The following is a 22908-nucleotide window of genomic DNA, read 5'->3' as shown; positions in this document are numbered from 1 at the left end:
TATCGGTTGGACAAGGTGCACATTTCAATGGAATATTAATGTATATTAAAATTTCATTATTATGCTAATGCATCCTGTCACACACTGTCTGTATTATGAAACACCAGCATATAATCGTATACATATATAATTCCTTGTATGCCATTTTCAAGTACCTGTAATCCTTGCTGCTACCTTCCTTTCTACATCATATTCCCTCTTTTCATACATTCGTACATACATACAAACATACGTACATATTATATCATCGTTCATTTGAATGTTGCCAGTTACATTTTTTGAAACACTTTATGCATATGTTAAGTACAAAATAAGTGTAACCGTTTAATTTTAACGGTGAATTTATAACATTAAGTTTATAGACATAAAAAAAATATCGTTTGGGTTGTAAAATTCTATTTTCTCTTCGACGATTTTTATTTCCGCGTTGTAAACCTCATTATCGACGTTGGGATTGGTTGTTTTAAAGTTTCCCCAACTATTATGTTATTATACAACAAAATTTACTAGAACATTTAAGATTGCAGTACGAAATAGGTATCTTTCGCGTGAGAATTTTGCTCTAAATCGTCGGAAATGTAAAATTTTTATGAACAGGTTGGTATATCTTAAGAAATCCTTATGCTGTGAGAAGTTATGACGATCAGCTGTAATATTAGACACCACCAGTACTCTTTTCCGGTGAAATCCAATAAGCAAACCCCCTTCCCCTTGAGTTACCTTCTTTTTCGAAAATTTTAAAATTTTTGAGTTTTGATAGCATATGCATTTTTTAATTTTTTTCTGCACTATTTCAAACGTTTTAAAACGCAAAAATCTTTCCAAACATTGAAAGTAAGAAATATTAATTTTTTTTTTTCAATAATATTCGAATTTTATAGCATTTTTCAAAAAATTTTAAGCGCAAAAATCTTTCCAAACATTGAAAGTAAGAACTTCACTTAATTTTGGTTTCATTATTCTTCTTAAACTATTTAATAACTTTTTCAAAAGTTTTGAAACTAAAATATTTCAGAATTGTGAAAGCATAGCATGTCTAATAATTAATTACTATTTTGAATATTCTACCAAAATATTATAACTTCAACTGATTTTCGAATTTTCGAAATTACAATGATTCTGAACATGGAAAGTATGAGGAACAATTTTCGTTCCTATGCAGATAACCGAATATGAAGCAATTTTTTAAATCAGCTTTCACATATTGTAATGCATTTAATCAGCAATTTATTTCGATTTTGAAAAACTTTTTTTGAAATTAGCCATCGACTGATCAGTTTATAAACAAATTTGATAAACATCGCTGTACCGTGTATATTATAACCTCAAAAGCTTTTTTTTTCTTTAATACAAACACAGATATTTTTCTATATTTATTCAACTCTCTTCGACTCGTCGCTGTAGAAAATTTAAAAATAGATTATTTTTGAAAATGCAGCCGCGTTATCTTACATATATGTACATATGTACATGTAGCTCTTAAATCAATTGTTGAAATTACTGCCTGACCATAATTTCTGTTGCGGGGGGCGGTGGTTGGTCACTATATGCGTCCATTATATTTTTGAAAAATCTTGTTTACGAATTCTGCGTCGTTACAAATGCCAAAACTGAAGCAGCCTATAGAAACGCGAGAGTTGCACATAATTGCAACGCTGTCAAAAACCACACGACTGCTGGTCAAATGTGACTACTGCGCGACACGACGCCGGTGTTATGACGAGGTATCGTCATGTACTCAACATAATATGTAAGTAGCTTATATTTATTTTGTTATTATTAAATGTAGACCTTTTAGTTATAAGTAATATCAAATATATTTAAAATAAGTGAGCTTCAAAAGCGTATACATACATTTGTTTGTATATGTAGTTATGTAGAACTAAAGGATATATTTTGTGAAGGGAATGCCGATGATGACTTGAAGTGAATTTCAAAACCCGTTTTCGTTTTTCGTTTCAATTAGTATTTAACAGTGTTTTACATACATACAAACATATACTTCTATGCATACATATTTGGAGAAATTTAAGTTGGAGGTTGGTTAATATATTTGATTGGTATAACTGGTTAAGCCAGGCTATACACAAACAACATACATACATACATATGTATGTATGTGTGTATGCAGCAGTTAGAACCGGCCGAAAATCATATGGATTCAAAATGTTCCACACACACTATCTGTCTATAGCTATCTATCTTTTCTTTGTCTGCGTCATTCGAGTGTATTGTATTGTTTTCGAATTTTAATTTTAATTTATCTACGGACGCATAGTGAATGTCGCTTATAATTCAAGTGCTTTTTGTTGTTATTTTCGTTGTTGTTGTTTTTTTCGTTGTATGTTTGTGCACATGCATAAAATGTGTTCGAGACAAGTTTAAAGACGGCCAAGTTCAAGGTCATGGTTTGTTGAAAAATTGCTCCAAGTGCGCCGCGCTTTGCCTTCTCTCCGCTCCCCTTACACACAACACCACACAAGCAATGTTTAATCGACTCTAAGCTCATCGCTTAAAACATCAAGTTCTCTTTTATTGCCAAATATTGAATTTGCTATGCGCTAGTAGTGCATACAACGCAACAACAGTTCTTCAACTGTATTTCTATTGCAGTCATTTACTCATATATATGTAAATATGTATATGCATATACTTGTATAGGCAACTCTATGCCGTTATACAAGTATATCTCAAAATCGACACATACATGCGATTTTTAGTGAATTGAGTAATGTAAAAGCGTTTCAGTGACGCAACCAGCGCATAATTTGCAATGAGAAAGTTGCCTGTAACAGCTGACGTTTAGTGTTGTAACTAAACTTATGCAACTAACGGTATGCAACTACTAGTAAGAAGACAACCGTGAGTCCTCCTCATCGGAGTGATGTCGATTCTGTTTTTTCGACCAAGTCCTGCCAAATCGGCTGCATTATTTTATTAGTTACAAAAACAACCACCGCTAGTAACTGTTGTTGGCCTGCCAAATAGGCTGCATTTTATTTATGTTATTTACAACAACAGCAGCTAGCTTAAGCTGTATTTTCAGATATTCAAACCACAAATAAATTGCGAAGGACTCAATTTTCGACCAGTTCGAGTCTAAGTAACCCTAATTGTACCTTAATTTGTACTCGATTAAGTACTCTGTAGGCTTTGGGCATAATAAAGAACAGTAACAGCAGTAATTTTACCATGAATATCTCTTTTTGGTCAATTTTATGTCTTAACAACAACAACTGTAAGCACCAGTAACTGTGTAACTCTCTATGGTCTGACCCCGTCGAAACAGCAAGTTTCCTGAGCCTATCGTTGGATGACCTCGATGGCATCCTATCTGAACCTTACAACCCTAACGTGAACTAGATAACCATTTCAACAACAACAAGAACTTGTATTTTTGTACCGTTCGCACTATAGTCGGGACTAAGTAACGGGCACGTACTCGGATTTTTATGCTGCAAAGGATTGTCTATTCGGCATCTTCTTTGAAATGTTTTCTGTCGCTGCAACAGCAACAACATTTTGTTTTTTTTTTTGTAACTCTCAAGCCAAATAATATATAAAGTCTAAATTGTTATTATGTATTTTCGGTCTAATTAATCCTAATGCAACTTCATTTTTATGCCATCTAGTACTGCGACGTCCTGAAAAACTTTTTGTTTGTATGTTTTACGCTGTTACAACAGTAACGTGCCAATATGTGTGCCTTATTCAACATAACCTATAAAATATAAGCGATTTTCGACTTTTTTTTTTACAATTTTTTTTGTTTTTCATTTTGTTTATAATAAACCTATACACATACATACACATGTGCTTTACAACAAAGATATTGTTTTTTGTCGTGTGCAGTCTTTGGTAAAATTTTGAAAAAAAGTATAGGTTTTCTGTATACTCTTACAAATCAAGCATTATTTCTCTAATATTTATTTTTATATACATACATATGTATTTACGTATATACTTTTCGTTAAGCAGTTGTATTTATTTAATACGGTGGAAGTGTGCAGCAGCAAGCTCTTAGTTTTTTTTCAATATAAATGTATATGTATTGTCTTTCGAATCTATGCCACTAGTTAGCCCAGTGTTAGTTAAATGAAAGCTCAATAACGGTTGAAAGTAGCTTTTGAGCATGTAAAATTCAAAATTCTTTTTTGCTTGTTTTTTTTCGAAAACTTTTCAAATACCATTTTTTCAAAACTTCTACACAGTAAATTTTTGATAAAAAAAAGCTCTTTGGTCCGTTAAACAATTAAAAAATGTCACGAAAAATAGCGTATATTTGCCTTTTCCCTCCTTCCTATTTGCTCCGTTTTTGAATGGACAAGTTTGAAAATTTAACAAATTGAAAAATGAATATGACCAACATCTGCGCTCTTTCTCTCTTCTTTCTTCTGCAGAATTGCGTGAGTCAAATGTTAGACGTACGAAGTCGAGAAGAGCTAAAAAGTCTGTGAAGAGGAAGAGCTTTGCTAACCAACCGGAATTAGGCACCTCCATTAGAGCGCAGAGGTAAATAATAAAACGTCCCTTTACTTCTTACGCTGAAATATTATTCTCAATGCACAAACGAATAATGCGCTTTTCTTTTCCTCTTCTCCCTCATTCTCCATATGATATATAAATAGAGCTGTTTCTGCTGCTGCCGTCGCCTCTGCAATTGGTAACTCAGCTAACCCGTCAAACACCCGTTTGAAATGTCCGTTTACGTGCTTAACTTGTGGCCGTGTCTATCAGAGTAACTTCACACTAAAGCGTCATTTGACTATCGAATGCAATCAGCCAAAACGGTGCAGTTGTTACATTTGTGGGCGTGGCTTTCATCATAATTTCAAATTGAACGAACACTATAGGCGCATGCATAGAATGTTGCCACCAGAATAATTAGTTTAAATTATATTTTCCTAAATGTACTATCTATACATATAGTTTATGTATGTAAACGTGTCTAAATATACCGTTTTGTGCGTATATTGAAATTACGAGTTTTTTTTACATTTATTTTTAATTTCTTGAATTCCATAAGTATGCGTGTGCACCCTTTTTAAGTGTACCTTAAACTTATTAAGTTGAGTTAATGAAACTGTAGCAGCCACTGCTGCTCTTCGGGCGGCATTTGAGGGAACTTGCTGCATTTCAAAATATTCCGTTACCACTCAATACTTTAGTTTTCGATTCGTACATAAGATTTCATTCAATTTTGTATGGAAGTCTGCTAATTTTAAGTAATTTTAGCTTGTTTTTAATATTTATAAAGGCATTAAGAGGCAATATTTTGCATAAACGAGGTAGAGCGAGGCTAAAAATATATATGTATGTATGCATAGATTCATACGGAAATTATTTTTTGAATAACTTTCTTTTTTGTTCATGGAACAATTTAGTATAGAAGAACTGCTAAGCTTTTGTATAAATGCTTCTTAAAATGTTGAGACAAAATCTAACACATTTTCAATCCCGCCAAGTCAACTCGAAGGCTTCTAAAAGTATTTGGCATTTATTTTTGGATTATTATCTCTTTATAATATTGGCCGTGGCTACGTCTGAGACGGTCCATCCGTTGAGTCGAAGTTTCGATGACCCGTTCGAGCATTTCGACTGGTAACTGGCAAATGACACGCATGAGGTTTTGCTCCAATGCCTGAATCGAAGCGGGATTGTCTGCGTAAACTTTAGACTTTACATATCCCAACAGGAAAAAGTCTAACGGTGTGATATCACATGATCTTGTTGGCTAAACGACCGGCCCAAAATGTGAAGTTATCTGCTCACCGAAGTGTCCTCTCAATAAATCCATTGATTAATGCGATGTGTGGGAAGTGCCGCCGACTTGTTGAAACCAAATGTCGCCGAGATTACGAGCTTCAATTTTTGTCATTAAATAGTCGGTTATCATGGCGCAATAACGGCCGCCATTGACGGTTACTTTCTCACCGGCATAATTTTTGTAGAAATATGGACCGATGATTCCACCCTCCCACAAACCACACAAAACCGTTAGTTTTTCTGGGTGAAATGGCAGCTCTTGAATCCCTTGGGTCTCATCGCTGAACAAAATTTGACTCGAAAACGACGGATCTTCTTGGAACTTTTCAAGAGCCCCTAGAGCGCAGCGATGTCGCTTGGGAAGATCGAGCGGCTTCAGTTCTTGCACAAGCTGAATATTGTACGTTTTCAATTTAAGATCTCTCGAATGTGCCAATTCGTTCGATACGTCAGTCCGCGTTGCTGCGGACGGCGAGGAATCGACTCTCCACTGCCTTCGTGTACACCCTCAGCTACGGCTGGTATATTTTCTTTACTGCGTTCTGGACGTGGTCTATTCGGTCAAATATTATCCAATAGTGAATGCTGGGTCTCGAGATGGGTGATAGTGTTGCGAATAGAACGCTTAGTAGGCCCAATACGTTAACCATAATTTGAGCGAAGCGCACGAAATACATTCTTTACAGAACGTAAATTTTCGTAATAAAGTTGGAACGATTTGTAAACGTTGTTCAGGGGTAAGTCTTTCCATGCTTAAATGTCAAATAATACTGAATAAATATAACATGACAGCTTTACACGACTCACCGTGATCTGTCAAAAAAAGCTATTGGAAAAAGTACCTCTACTTGGATCACCCGTTAGTACTTTAGCCATATCGCCATCGATTTAAAACCGACAATCTTAATGCTTATTTTGGAAGATCAGTGTTTATGTCCTGATGTTCACTTTATTCAATAAATTCAATTGTGTGCTTATAGTCCCAGAAACTATTAGCAAAATTTGTCTCTCTGTCTACCTAAGTGCCACTTTAACCGATCTTGTTAATGCTGACATTTATATACACTCTGGATGGAGGTGCTTAATGAAGATATTATATTTGTTGGTAGAGGGCTTGTACTATTATTAAAGTAGCGCCTAATACAAATCAATCTGAAAAATATAGCAGATTATTAGTACGCTGAGTTCATAAAACGACAAATTTTCTTTCAATAACGGTTCTCTTGAGTTTTGAGAATAGAGAACAGTTATAGTTGATATCTTTAGAGTATCAGCTACATCGACTGACTTCTACGTAACCGGAACGGACCCGGAACAGACCCGGATTTTTATCTGGCCAAGGTCTGTCAACTCATTTTTCAAAATTATTTCAGATATAATTTCTGCCACTACAGCAACAACCTAATGAATTTTACAATCAAACAAAAACATTCCCTGGATTTTCTTTTTGATGTTTTCGTCCACAACAGACTAATTTAGATGTCATTTTTCTGCTTATTGCTGTCAGCAGCACTTTTATGTAAATAATAGCGTTAGATTAAGTACGAAAGCCCTTTTCAAAACTCCAAGCATCCTTCAAAATACTGTAATTCGTGAAACAATCACCTCAGTTGCGAATTTTTTCAAGCGCATTTTGAAGTTTACGTCTAATGACAAATAACATGCATTAGCTCTACTGGTAGAAGCCAATCGTAAGTGATTCTTTCTATGTGAAAAGGAGATTAGTCACTTATTTTTATTGCCTAGCACTGTAAAACACTTTCAGTGCGCCCTAACCTCAAAGAAAAAACTGCAAATATTCAACTAATATCTTAAGTCCCTAGTGAAATATTAAAATAAAAATTGCCTGAACTGTTTTTGGGCTTAAATTCAGTCACTATCGTACTCTTTTTGAAAAAAAAATTCAGCTTTATCGAGACGAGTCGAGAAAGAATGCGTTTCTTACACCAAATATCCATCAAAATCAAAATCGAACGAATACGTGAGAGATATCGAGCTCTCTTGCCATCTCTCCAACAGCTGCCTGACCACTTTCAAGTACCATATCCTTTACTTTTTAAATATTTTCATCAGTTGAAGAGGTCGAATGTCGTAAAGAACGATACATATCTTCAACGATTTCTCGACCTTTATGAGGGCTTTGGTATCACTCGTAGTTTTGTGGTTTTGATAAAACTGAAACAGCCTTTTCCAACAATACCGCACACAAAATTTTATACAAATTCTTTATTTGCTATATTTATCCATTGTAAAAATCACAACGTACTACTGAGGTGTACCGACTTAAGCTGCTGGTGTAAACAAACTGGTTGACAGAACGTGCTCCTATTTGGCATAGTAATTAAGGACAGTTCTACCAACTTAGCAAAATATATATTTTTTGACATATCATTTACCCGGGAAATTTAAATTGCCTAGACAGTTTGTGCGCTGTTTAAATTCGCTAACACGAACTCATAATAATATGAATTTTTGTTAAAAAGATATAAATAATACCAAGCCCACTATAGTATTTTTGATATAAAACATTATACATACATATATTACTAGAAAGCATGTTAGGTACTTTTTTATTGTTGTAATATTTATTACAATTTAAACAAATTAGTTTTGTTGATCTTTGGCTATGAAAAATCTGCTCTTTCTGCTTTTAACCTTGCTCTATTCTATGTGCTGTGTTTCAAAAATAAACAAGAAAAAAACTAGACTTATACCAAAAACAAAACACCCTGTTTTCGCAGATCTGCTTCATCCCGCATTCGATATTGCGCGCAGCTTAAATAGTTTCCTCGATGCCACAGCCACAACTGCCAAATCTAGGTAACAACTATACACAAAACTATTCTCGCCTTTATTTGTACATAATGTAAAATAATTGCCAAAAAACATTTTCAGTCCCTTTACTACCGGTAACGATGCTTTACCCACTTGCCCCCACTGTGGAAAAGTTTACTCGCACGTATCCACCATGCAACGGCATTTGAAAAGTGGCTGTGCCTCTGGCAAAATCAAACGTTTCATGTGCAAGATGTGTAGCAATAAATACGCGCGCAGCGACACCCTCTCCCGTCATATACGCACCGTGCATGCCAGGGATACGGAAAAGTGTCAATCGCGCGCCTAAAATGGACTGCAAGCCTTACGAACCTAGTGCATAAATACATATGTGTGTGTATGTATCTTAAGCTGCGCTTAGCTGCTTGCATTGCTTGAAACCACGTGTTAAAATGCATAAGTTTGTATTATCTGTAGTTCTCAAGCGTATTTTGTACATAGAACCAATTCAGTTTGTATTGCGTAACATATTAGATTCAATCATTATGTTTTTTGTCAATGTGTAAAAGAAAAATAAAAAAGTGTGTTAAAAAATATGATTTTTTAGTTCGATTTGAAGATTATGTTGCTTCAGAGAAGGTTAAAAAATGATTTTTTGGTTAGTTTTGGAGTTTACGTTGCTACAGTTAAGGATCTACGCATACTGTTAAGACTTTTTTGTAACAAATTTTCAAAAACATTTTCATAGACCGTTGTATGAATAGATAAAAAGTTTCAAAAATATATTTTTCTTCTAAAATTGTGGATATAAGGAGCTTAGTACAGATTTGCTAAGTTTTTGTATAATACTTTGGTGAATGCTTCATAAAATGTTGAGATAAAATTTTATCTAAAAAATTTTAAATGCCGATTCAAATCGGCCTATATACGCAATGAAAAGCAAAATCGAAAGGAGTAATTTTTTGGGTAGTTTTGACGATTATGTTGCTTCAGAGGCCGTTGCTTGAACTGATAAAAAGTTTCAAAAATATTTTCGCTTCTAAAATGGAAGTTGTATGGATACTTTTGAAGAGCTGTTAAGAGATTATGTTGAAAACCATCACTTTCGCAGGTTATGTTGAAACACTATTTTTTGGCACATATTATATAAATATTCTTTAAGAAATACTACACAATTAAAAATTTTTTTATGACAAAACAACAAAAATAGTAATTCTGCGCTCGCAATGTCCACTACTTTCACTTGATCTGTAGTAGCTTTGAAAAAGTGCCTCTTAAGATTTCTAGGCCATGTTACACCCATTTTCGTAAACAGTTGTAGATCTGTTTGAGTTCGGCTCGACCCAGCTGGGGATGTTGTGCTTATATAGTTGTAAAAAATTATGGCAGCTTCACCTTGTAGCATGATTTTCAAGTAGTGGCAAAGAAAAACACTTTTCAAGCGAAATATGTTCGAAGAAATGGCATCGGCGCATGCCACATGGCAAACTCAAGGGTTCAAACAAAATAGGATGACTAGCTCCAAATCCGAAATTGTGTTATTAATTAGCTTACCTGTAATAATGTAACTTCAAGTATTTACTGAAGTGTTTAATTAAAATTTTTTAGAGTTGCTTTTGCGCTCGATACTCAAGTCTATGGAAAAGCTGTCAAGATCAAAAGTTTTCAATAATTTTGTAAGTTCCTTCTTATATATGTATATAGGTTAGGTTAGGTTATACTGGCCGGCTGTCACGTCATGATCCTATGTACATATATAACCTAGAAAAGATAAAAAAAAAAAATTTTAATTATCTGACCATATACATACATTGTGACAAAAAATACACGAAAATCGTAAATAATACGCAAAATATTTAATTATTTATCAATATTTGTTTTGTCGCCTTCAAAGTAATTCTCATCATAAGTAATATGGTGAATGTGAGCTCGGAATTCGCACGATCAAGCATGTCCAAAGAGACCTGTTTACCGGTTCAGCTTTATCGAGATCACGTTTCATAGCCAAAATCATTCGAATGGACTCGCGAGAGATGTCGAGCTCTCTTGCCATCTCTAACACTTGCCTGACGATTTTCAAGCACCATATCTTTCACTTTTTTAATATTTTCATCAGTTGAAGAGGTCGAAGGTCGTCCAGAACGAGGCATGTCTTCAACGATCTCTCGAACGTCTTTGAAGGCTTTGTACGACTGTTAGGTCTTTCCAACATTCGCAACGATTCCACACACGAAATTTGGTTAGAAATACAAAATTTGAGACAAATCCTTTGTTCGATATTTGTATCCATTGTAAAAATAGCAACATCAAGCTGATGGCTTAACCGCTAGTGTTATATACATATATATATATATATGTATATATATAAATTGTAATTAATTACCTTTTTCAATTTTATAAAAAAAATAGCAACGCACTACTGAGGTGTACCGACTTAAGCAGCTTTTGTAAACAAACTGGTTGACAGATAAAATAAAAAGAACATTCTTATTTTCCTCAAAAAGCACTGGTATACATATGTTTTATATCAAGGTATTTTTGAAATATGCTGTTCCTGGAAACTTGTACTGCCCGCGATGTGGATTTGTACTCATATTAGGCAACTCTTTCATAATTTTTTTTCGTTTTGTAAGAAACTAATGCCTACGATAAGATCCTTTTTTAACTACGATTTAAATTTTTACGAAGAAAAATATGTGGCGATACGGCTTCGAGAAGATTAAATTTTTCACTTTTGATCATGACAATACCTGAAACTTAATTAAGGAAAGTATAAATAGGTGCACTCCATAACTGCTGGCGAGTTTAAGATTTTGTTAATCATACTGCTTGCATTTATTGTTCACACAGCTCTACAGAAACCAAATTTTTTCGTTGCAAATATCACGCGATCCTCACTCTCAGATTCCTTACCGTAGATATGCGAAAAGTTGAAAGGTTTTATTAAAAATCGTGGATATATCTAGTGTAACAGTCTACAAAATGTCTCGCTTCCGTTTCAAAAGTAATTCGCATGGACTACTAGAAACAAAGATGCCGCCAAATACCTAGATAGGTACCGTCTACCAATGGTTGTGAATACGAGTATAAAAAATCTACAACAAAGTTATTTGCACAAAATGAACTGGAGGGATTTAATACATGATTAATGATAAAACAATTTGTCAAAGCGGCGAACGTGGAAGGATATTGTTTTAGTAACGTTTGTAAACAATTTGAGAACTTAGGAAAGCGAAATTAAATTTCTTGAAATCTATAAAAACATACATATTTCTTTGAAATCGTCGGCCTAGTTGAATATGGAAAAGGGCTACAGAAATGGATTACCTTAGAACTGTGTTATGTCTTTTTTTATATCACAAATATTCTTTAGTGGATTGTGACTTGTGAACAAAGAAAAGGATTTCAGAAATGGATAACCTTAAAAACTTATTTTTTTTTTATCTTTCAAATATTCTTTAGTGGATTGAGCTTGAGACAGGTTTTCCTAGCTGAAAAAGCTTCTCTAAAATTATTATACAATTACATTATTATTGCATTGAAGAGTAGTTCGTTCAGTTCGTTAATTCCGTACATAAGTGTGTTTGAAGCGAAATTTGTCAGTCGCAATGCTTTTCCAATGAGTTGGAGGTTTCCAAAAAATACAAAACATTTTGTTTCTGTAGAACATTTACGCCTGGCAACCGCTTTATTACATTCACTAATTGCTCGTCAAATATATGCAGACCGATTCCACCACAGCTTGGTGTAGTCGGTTTAACAAAAAAGTAGCATTTTAACACATATAACCTTATTAACCGCAACTAAAACGTTAAATGTTAAAAATAAAGCAGCAACAACAACAACTTATTAACACAGGCGGCTTGTGCAACCCAGAAGAGAATGTGCATTGTGATTGTAAAATTGTTTTCGGCCACGGCGAACGCTCTACCAGTTCCTTTATGGAACGGAGACGGCGCTCTGGCTTTTTAATACATACACATATACATGAATAAGTATATTATTTATAAATATTGGCATGCCTAATATACTGACCAAAGCAAACTATACTATGCTAAATGCTACAACAAATAAACACACGCACGCAACTACATACATACATAGATATTTCGTAAGATTTCATTCAACTTTTGCTCCACTTCAATTCAAATATATGTACTTGTTTTGAGATTTTCGAACTTTGAAAAAAATGCAGAAAATGTTTTTGAATTGCTCTTACCACAAGGCAAATTTGCAAAAAAGTCAAATAAAAAAAATACAATAAACAAAATAACCAAAAGAAAAACTCAAACAATTAAACAACAACAAATTTCAGGATATTTCCCCTCATACGTTCACTCAACCAATACCACAAGCAACGCCAACACCAACAACTCCAATTCAAATTTACGCCCAACCGGCAATGCATTTACGAGACAACAACAGCAACAGCAACAATCATCCCACCATCACTCACAACAAACGCTAACCGCCGCGAATATACTCCTAGATAACAACAATAGTAATATGTTTGCAAATAATCCAACCGAAGACAGCCACCCACACGACAACAACAGCAGCAACCACAACACAGTCGAATGCACTGATGCCCTCTACAGTGGCAGCCTTGCATTGGCCGGCACGCACTATCAGTTGCACGAGAATTCCGAAGAAAATTACGAGTGTCCGCAATGTTTTCGCACGTATCGCCGTCACGGCACGTTGCGTCGTCATCTGCGTCAGGAGTGCGGCAAGGGCAAGAGTATGGTGTGTTCGGTGTGTGGCCATCGCACCAAGCGCGCCGATCATTTGCGCCAACACGTGCGCAAGAAACATCCCGAAATGGCGATACGTTCGTTTTTTCGCCGACCCACCGCCGTAGTGGGCAGCAATCATGGTATACGCGCACATGGTTACGCGCATCATCGCCTCTCGCCGCAACAGCAACAACGTAGCGTTGACGGTATGCAACTATTGTCATACGCCGTTACACGCCCGCGTCCACAAGCGTCGCCGGACGCCACAAAAGCGCTGACTTACAATGCGACTGCAACGGCGGCAGCGTCGTCGGCGGTCAGGTTTATGGGTGTTGATGATGTGGTCGATTTGGATGCCGATGAGGACACAAAAGATGCTGATGAGGATGACAAAAGCGTTTCCGATAAGTTCGATATCGATAACGAGGACAATGACAATGACGACAATAACGTGCTGCGCACAGCAGCAGACGCAAATGTTGTTGGTGATAGCACTGTGGACATCGATGTCGCTTATAGGCAACATTTGCAGTCCCAGCAAGCCTTATACCACTTTCGACATCAATTTCAGCATCAGCGCCAAGAACAACAAGTCGATGCGTTCAAGTCGGAAAATGCGGATTAAATGTATTTTAACTTTTTCTCCTTATACGCAAGCACCGTACGTCAAATTAACATACATTTGCTTTGATTTGTATTGTGGTAGCATTTTTGTGCAATATTTACGTAATTCATCGGCCATTATCTAACCAAAGAATTCAGTTTATCGACCAAAAAGCATAAATTGCCATTTTCATTTAATTTTTCCTCTTTTTTTTCATTGCGTGTTAACAAACGAAGTTTGCGCTTTATAATAATACTCGAAAATGTACACAAAGTCAATGTAAGCAGTGTAGTTTTAAGGTTAGAGTTGTTGTTGAGGTTAGGTTAATTACTTTTTTTTAACTATTATTATATTTTAGTACATACGTATATACGCGCTGATTTGTTTATGTGTGTATACATAACAGGTAAGCTTTTCGGCAACGCGAGACTGTTCTAACTTTAGAATTCCAACGTTTTCTTTACTACTAGTGGCATATAACCTGCATTTTATTTATGTATACGAGAAAAGTTTACATATTTTTATGAAATTCGTTTTACCTGAAGGTTTTATATTGAATTTTGTAGGCAATACATATTTGTTTTTATGACAAAAGAATTATATGTATATATATTTATAGTTAATTATATATATATATATATATATATATATTTATCTGTAAATATAATATTTATATATACATATGTACATATATGAATATGTATTTATATTTATTGTAATATAAATTTTTATTTACATTGCCAAAGTAATCAAATTTATATATACATATGGCATATTTGTATTAGTATGTATATTATATATTAATCTTTTAAAAAAAATATAGAATTTGTTAAGCTCATCTTTAACTAAATAAATATGTAAGTTTTTGTGCATCTATATATAATAGAGTTTTTAATTTGGTGTTAGCATAACTGTATAAAATGGGCTGCTTCGTGTCTAAAAAGTAAGGTTTTCTTGTTGGAATTTTGGCACTTCGTGCGTAATTCAGCAAAAAAAGTACTATATTATATTTATTTTTACCATTATGGCTATTGTATATAATTGTTTATACATAACTACATAGTACATATGTATATTAGTGACTACATATGCTATATAAACGTGTAACAATACAAGTAAGTTTTTTTTTGTATGTATTTATGTATACACATATGTATGTATGTATATGCATAAGTCTGTATATATATGTATGTCCGTACATAATCTATATTTTATTAAGTTAATGCGTTAATAGTGTAAAGCATACACGTGTCAAGGGCGGTAAATAACATTTTCTGTTTAATTAAATTGTTGCTACACACAAATATGTACATACATACATATACTAAGCAACACGTGCATACATACATATGTATGTATGTTTAATGATTGAGGTTCATTAAGCCGCTAGCTGCTGGTATATATGTATAGTACATGTTCTATATAAAATTTCGTAATCACTAAATCTGCTCTACTACTGTGTTATTAATTAGGGTTTAACGGCATTTGTGGTTAAGAAGTGTGTGCACCACAGCTTGGTTGCATTCATTTGTGGGTACTTTTGAGGCGCATTTTTGCAAACTGCTACTTATATATGTATGTAAGTACTTATCTGATATAAGTACATATATACCATTACTATGTATGTGTCTTGTTATACTTACATATATATTTCATTATCAATTTATACATACTATATATTGATAGGTACATATATGCATATGCATAATAGTATTGAATTAAACTCTTAGCGCAATGCAAAAATAAGGGGCGTATTACACCCAGCAAAGTCTAAAAATAACTTAAAATCTCGTTGCCAATGCGAAATCATCAATTTTTCAGATTTACGGACATTGTATAATATTGCCACCGCAGCGGCAGCCGTCGTCGCAGCAGCCTCTGCAAGCAGCAATGCGGTCCACATGCACAATAATATCAATAACAGTAATAATAATAATAACAACAACAACAACAATAGCAATTACAACAAACAGCGCCACAGTAGTATTAGCAAAGAGCGCAATGAATGCGCCAAGCATAGTGAATTATTAGTTGCCAAAAATCGCCTATTAACTGGCCTGACAGTGGCGGATGTGACTAGCGCGCTGCCCGCCGCCTACACGCCCGTTGGCGCAATGTCCAGCGCATCGACGCCGCCCACGCAAAGCCCCGCGCCGCCGAACGTAAACAAGCTGCTGTGTGATGTGCTTGAGCCGGAAATATCGATACGCTCCATGTACAAGTGTTGTGGTGGTGGTAAGCGGTTTCTGCAACAGGCGCAAACGCCACAGCAACAACACCAGCAGCAGTCGCAGAAACAACATTTACACATCATACAACCGCATGCTATGACAAATGCCGTCGCAACAATAACACCACCACCGCTAACAACAACAACAACAACTAGCCTGCCAACGCATTCCACAACGACATGCTGCACACCAACATCGTCCAGCCATCACAGCAATTGTAGTGGTTGCCAAATAACAGCGGCCGCCTCCATACAGTTGGCCAATTTGATAGGCAGCACAATGTTGTTGCCACAAACAGCCGCAGCAATGCAAGATGTTGCCACGAAAGCTGTAGCAGCTGCCGGCGCAACCGTAAATGTACCATCCGAACATAATGCTAGCAAGAAATTACATGCCGCCAACACTGCGGAGAATCTGCTGTGTAGAGGAGGCGGCGGCAACAGCGCATTGGAAGCCGTGAGCAGCGCCAGCGCCGGCTCCTCTTCGAACATAGTGTCGCCACACACGGCGGCCGCAACAACCAAGAAGGCCAACGTGCAGTTCCACTGCGAGTTCTGCGCCTTCGCCTGCTCGTGGAAGTACGACTTGAAGCTACATTTGCGGCAAAAACATGGCATACACAACAAGAAAATGTGAACTGTACGCGCTGCGTGCCGAAAATGACGTGCCAAATGCAAGCAACATACGCGCTTCACTGCATTACAGTTGCATTAAGCTGCGTTAGAGGCGTATTTGTGTGCTTATTGTTAAACTGCTTATTTGTAAAACAACTTTAAGTGTGCGCGCGTTTGTTTTTTAGCATTTGAATTGTTGTGTTCAACTATTAGCCTACTTGGAGTTAGCTGTAGTTTACGGTTAGGCGCGTTTATTTAAATATTTATTATTATTATTATTTTTTTATTACATACTTGTATGTATAGCATAAATTGTACAGCTGTAAGCGCGTAATAGTAGTTTATAATGCTATATGCCTATGAAAGTGTATAATAAAGAGCCCAGTGTGATTGAATTTCTATATATGTAAGCATTTAAATTTAATTTAAAAGTCATGCAACGCAAAGTGCATACACACATACATGTATATGACATATATGCAATTAACTAACGTATTTTTTTACTGTATGTACAGCAGTGTTAGCGCATATTTCCTAGTTTGTGCCTGGCAACTGCAGCATATGTGGCAGCAACAAGGATTTATGGCATTCAAAGCGTTGCTGCAACCAAAAATTTGTATTAATTAGCCGAAAACACATGTACATACATATATAAATATATATGCAAAAAAATAAAATTTGAAACTCGAAAGTAATGTACAGCGTTTACACCTACGGTTTGTTATAATTAATTGCTCATAACTGATATTAGTTTAGTTAGCTTTTAGCGTTGCAGTTGTTTTTGTAATGTAGTTTGATAATATTGCTGAAAAACCAACAATATTTTGGTAGTTTCATAGTCTAGCAACACTTTGAATTACGAAATTTGTGCACACTTGTATGTAGGTGTACATATAATTACATAATTATTATTGTAAACTTTAGCTAATTGATCCTAAAAACATTATATAAACAGCAGTACAACGTAATGTACGTAGTACCAGTATGTAAGAGTAGTACTCCTGCCGTCGCAAGGACTTTGGAACCAGTAATTTACCTTTTTGTCGTAGACAACAATGATTTGTGAGTAAAAAAACAACAATTATGCTTAACTTGTATTTTATTGTATTTATTACTTGTAAAAAAAAAACAGAAAAAATTGTTTAAAACTTAATGCACATTAAGATACAAAAAAAACAAAGAATTGAATAATAAAAATAAATGTTTTTACAACTAAAAGTGTTTATGTAGTTATTGCAATGTGTTCTCTATTACATTATATAATTTTTTTTGTTTCCTTTTTGTTTTCATTTCATACATCACATAAAATCTCATTACACGCACGCACACACACTCATCAACGATGCATTTGCAACAACCGTTACGTCCTATTAAACCACAAAAAAAAAACGCATAACATACATTTCAAAAAACCAACAACAACAAACACGTCGCAAAACAAAACATTAAACAGATATAAAGTACGACTTCAAACCCTCAATGCTGATCGGCAATGAAATGTTCGTTGATAATCCACATGAGCGCTTCCCCTGCGCCGTCTGCGGCAAAAGCTATTTGCGCAAGCGTCACTTGCAGCGTCACATGCGCGACGAATGCATCGGCATACCGCCACGTTTCAGCTGCGAACTGTGCCCCTCACGTTTCCGCCGTAAATATCACATGGTGCGCCACCTAACCTCGAAGCACGGCATACCGCCGGCCATAGCGCAACAGGCAACTAGCAATAGTGGTGGCGGCGCGAGCGGTTACCGCAGCAGCGGTGAGAATAATGTGAGTCACACCAATGACGCTTGTAATGGCGCTGTACCGGAGAATTTATCACTGAAAAGGGAGCCTTACGACTCGGAGAACATGCCACATAGCCCACAGGCCGCCATCGCACCACCACAAGCACATGCTGCCAATGGCACGGAAGTTGATGGCGCTGTAAATATGGAAGCGGCTGTGTTGGACAAGAAGCCGATTTATGGTTTGACTGGTGCCATAACCGCCATATCGGCCGCAACGGTGATGAGCGAGAGTAATGGTCCGACGGTCGTTAACGAGGCCGTTAATGAGGAAATCGCCCGCTCGTTGACCGCGGCTAATGCTGATAATAATGGTGCTGCTGGACAACTCGCGGCCAGCAAAGCTTTGGATGCTATTGGTGAGGAGTGGAAAATGAAATTGGGCATACAGTTGATATCGAATACGTTGTTGAAGGAGCGTCTCATCAATACGATGCCATTTGCATACAACAACAACTAAGCAAGCGCTTAATTGTCATACAAGGATTTTTATTATGTATTCAACATGCCAAGGATATTTAGCATAAAATAATACTCATTTTATCTATTTACTTATTTATTTATTTATTCACTTATTTATTTAATAATTCCTATACATATATATATACATTTACATATAAAAACGCAAGCTGTACGGCAAAAGTCACCGACACGCACAACATTTTGTTTCAAGCACCAAATGTGCACTCCACATATGCACACATACATATGAATATGTACTATACATGTATGAATGTATAATTACGAAACATTTACCAAAAAGTATTAACATTTGACAACTTTTTGTTCATAAATTTTTACACATAATTTTATTTTACTCATATACATATGTATGTATACCTAAAATAATTTTAGTAATTATTTATTATTTATTTTCAAAGTGATGCATTATCATTACCATTACCAAACGAAGAAGCGACACGAAACACGACGTTTACGGTATTTTAATTATTTTGTAATTTACATTTTGTAAGCAAACATACCAAAAGATATTTTATTTTTTAACGCATATTCGTCTAGTATTAACTATATAAAAGTTAACCAGATCTCCAGGGAACGACAGGCAGTCACAGTTAATCCCAACTAGATTATAAATTATTTATTTACTTATGTATTTTTCGTCTAAGTCATGCGTGTTTGTGGACATTTTCATTCAAAAACGCCTATGTGGCGTGGTTAGCGTCGATCAGGCAAGAAAGCTGACTATTTAGCTTAGCGTTGACTACCGTTAGAAATTTAGTGCGCATGAAAAACAATGTTTTGAACTTCAAAATATGCTTTAAGTTTGTAAAAAGCGCGCTTAATAATTTTTAGATTTGTGTTTTTAACTTAACTTTAAAAAATTGTTTAATGCGTCCAGCAGCATATAGTTGAAAGCTGTTTAAATATTTAAGAATTTTATTGATGAAAACAGGGAATTTTAGTACTTTACTAACCGAAATTACAGCCAGTTATCTTCATGGGGCACAAATTTAGTTTAAAAACTGCAAAATTTGCATATATAATGATTATAATATTTTTATTTGCTTGATTTTAAACATTTGGTCATATACCATATAAGTCCTAACTATGCCAAAGCATATACAAAATAAAAAAAATCATAAAACATATCAAAACAAAAAAGCCGAAATAATTAATAATTGTTAATAATATTATAATATAATATCATCATTAAAAATAAATAAATAAATAAGTGATGACAGTTAAAAATGTATTTTTATTAAAAAACAAAACATCAATATGACAAAATAATTTAAAAAAAATAAACATATTAAAATATATAAAATAAATTAAATAATTTTAACAAAAAAAGTAAAATACATACAGTAGTATAATACAAATAAAAATATAATAAAAGACATTGCATATGATTTTATCATATAAAACTATGCAAACTATACAAAACACAATATTATTAATAATACAATTAAAAATTAATAAATCGTAATAACATTAAATAAATGAAATAGAAAAGTAATATTTACACTTAAAACAAAAGGTAATAAAAACAAAAAGAAAATAACATCGAAGCGAAAATTAAAAATAAATCATACAAAATATAAAACAATATAATTAAAAATAAAAAAATAATGTTTTTGAAAAATTAAACTATATAGGCTATATAAAAAACATTAAATACTAATTATTATATATAAATTACAAAAAATGTAACAAAAAAGGAAAGTATCAAAATAAATAAATGAAAATTATAAAAAAAAAACAACTAGGAGGTAACAAATGTAATAAAAAGAATAATAATAATAATAAAAGCAAAATAATAAATTAAAAAACAAAGTAATAATATTGACGATAATAAAAGCAAAAAAAACTAAAATGAATAAATAAACAAGGTACCACAAAAGAAGAGATAAAATATATTATGCCAAAGATATAATTATAATATCGCTAATATTATTAAAAAAATAAATACAATAAAAAATGTAGAATTAATTAAAAATTAATAAATAAAATAAAATAAATTATTAATAAAAAAAACTTTGGGTTAATAATTAAAATAATAATAAAAATAATAATAATATAAGCAAAAAAAACATATAAATTTATATTAATTAATAATGCAAGTAAAAATAAAAAATTTATATTAAAACAAAAATATACACATAATAAGCAAATATAAAATACTAAAAATTCACAAATAAAAAAATAATAACGATAGTTATTAACAGTAAAAAATATAATTTAAGTACAAAAATAAATAATAATAAATAAGTTCCAAAAAAATCGTAAACAAAGGATAAAAATATATATTAAAAAAATATAATTATATGAACATTTAAAAGAAAACTTAATAACAAAAAATAAAAAATCACAAATCAGAGATTACTTGAAATATAAAAACGCTGTAATAGTAAGAAATACAGATAAAACTTACAAGCATAGCACAAAGAACTAATACATAAACAAATAAAATTAATAAAAATATACATATTAGATAAAAAATATACAAGAATTTAGTTACCAAAATAACAAAAAAGAAATATTAAAAAATAAAAATGATAAAAAACAAAAATATATAAATAAAAAAATAATAAAAACATATAAATGAAAAAATAATAAAAAAAAAATAAAAAATAAGCATAATATGATATAAAAATTAGAAACATAATAAAATATAAAAATTAATAAAAAAAAAACGTAATAAAAACTGACAAACAAAATAACATATTTTTTAAAAAAAATTTCAGATATTTAAAAAAAATAGTGAGTATTAATAAAATATAAAAAATAAATAAAAAGTAATAAAAAAATAAATATAATAAAATATAAAGCAAATAAAAAACCAAAAATAATAAAAAATAAGTGTATAATAAAAAATAAAAATAATAAAAAATAACGAAAATTAAACATAAATTAAAAATAATAACAAAAAAGTAATAATAATAAAAAGTATTGAAAATAAAAAAATAGTAAACAATAAACATAACAAAATATAGAAAGTAATAAAAAATAAACGTAATAAAAAACTGACAAACAACAATAAAGGAAAATAACATACTTAAAAACAAATCAAACATTTAAAAATAATAATAAAAAAATAAAAACAAAAATTAATCAAGAAATAAAAATTTAGCATAATAAAATATAAAAATAATAAAAAGGAAAAAGTAATAAAAAATAAACATATAAAATAATAAATATAATAAAAAATAAACGTAAACCAAATAAAAACAAATAATATACTATTTTAAAAAATTTTCAAAAAACATATGTAACCTATCAGGTATCGTGTCGTAAATTGATGTTATTTAACATTCTAGTCTGGCGCTGATGTATGTGTAGATATATTTGACGTATAAACCTACCCATAAACGACTGTAGAAATATTATTACAATGTTACACTTTCTGATAATTACATGTGTATACACATATGTATATAAAAGATATAATAGATATATATAAAAGAAACACCTACATACAAACACATAATACATATGTATGTGACAAAATTATAGATATACATAAATGTTAACCAAAAGATTACGAATTTTCTACATACATTGTATTTTAGTTATGTAAGTTGATGGATTTGTGTTGTGAACATGCTGAAAACCAAAATAACATGCATACAATTTAGTATATGTGTATTACCAAAAAATATATATATATAAAATTAATATATACATATATTATTTAATTACGTATTAGTATAACAGCTATTCATTGTTAAACCGCGAAAACAAATGCCATGTTCTTCTACATTAAGCGTTGCATGAATATACATATAAATGAGATGTATGCATATATACACATATACGCATATACCATATAAAAACACAAAATGATAATATATTATTAAATAAACACTTAAATGCAATAATTGTATTCTTCTTTCAGAAAATGTTTTAAAAATGGTTTGTTTTTCTACACTTTTT

General features: G+C 32.9%; 2 protein-coding genes across 4 annotated transcripts in view; both read left to right on the top strand.

Annotated features, from left to right (window-relative positions):
- Window positions 1–22908, top strand: part of LOC126755484 (longitudinals lacking protein, isoforms F/I/K/T-like) — a 116254-nt gene that overhangs the window by 20471 nt on the left and 72875 nt on the right. The gene's annotated exons all lie outside the window — the stretch shown is intronic.
- Window positions 1042–17670, top strand: LOC126755488 (probable serine/threonine-protein kinase DDB_G0277165). Its single transcript, XM_050468088.1, has 2 exons — window positions 1042–1750; window positions 15703–17670. The coding sequence occupies exons 1-2, from the start codon at window positions 1717–1719 to the stop codon at window positions 16746–16748; spliced, it is 1080 nt and encodes a 359-aa protein (XP_050324045.1). The 5' UTR covers window positions 1042–1716; the 3' UTR covers window positions 16749–17670.

This window comes from Bactrocera neohumeralis, chromosome 4 (assembly GCF_024586455.1).
Source record: "Bactrocera neohumeralis isolate Rockhampton chromosome 4, APGP_CSIRO_Bneo_wtdbg2-racon-allhic-juicebox.fasta_v2, whole genome shotgun sequence".
Lineage (NCBI taxonomy): Eukaryota > Metazoa > Arthropoda > Insecta > Diptera > Tephritidae > Bactrocera > Bactrocera neohumeralis.
Note: the sequence above shows the minus strand (reverse complement) of the source record. Positions and strands in the feature narration are given on the sequence as shown.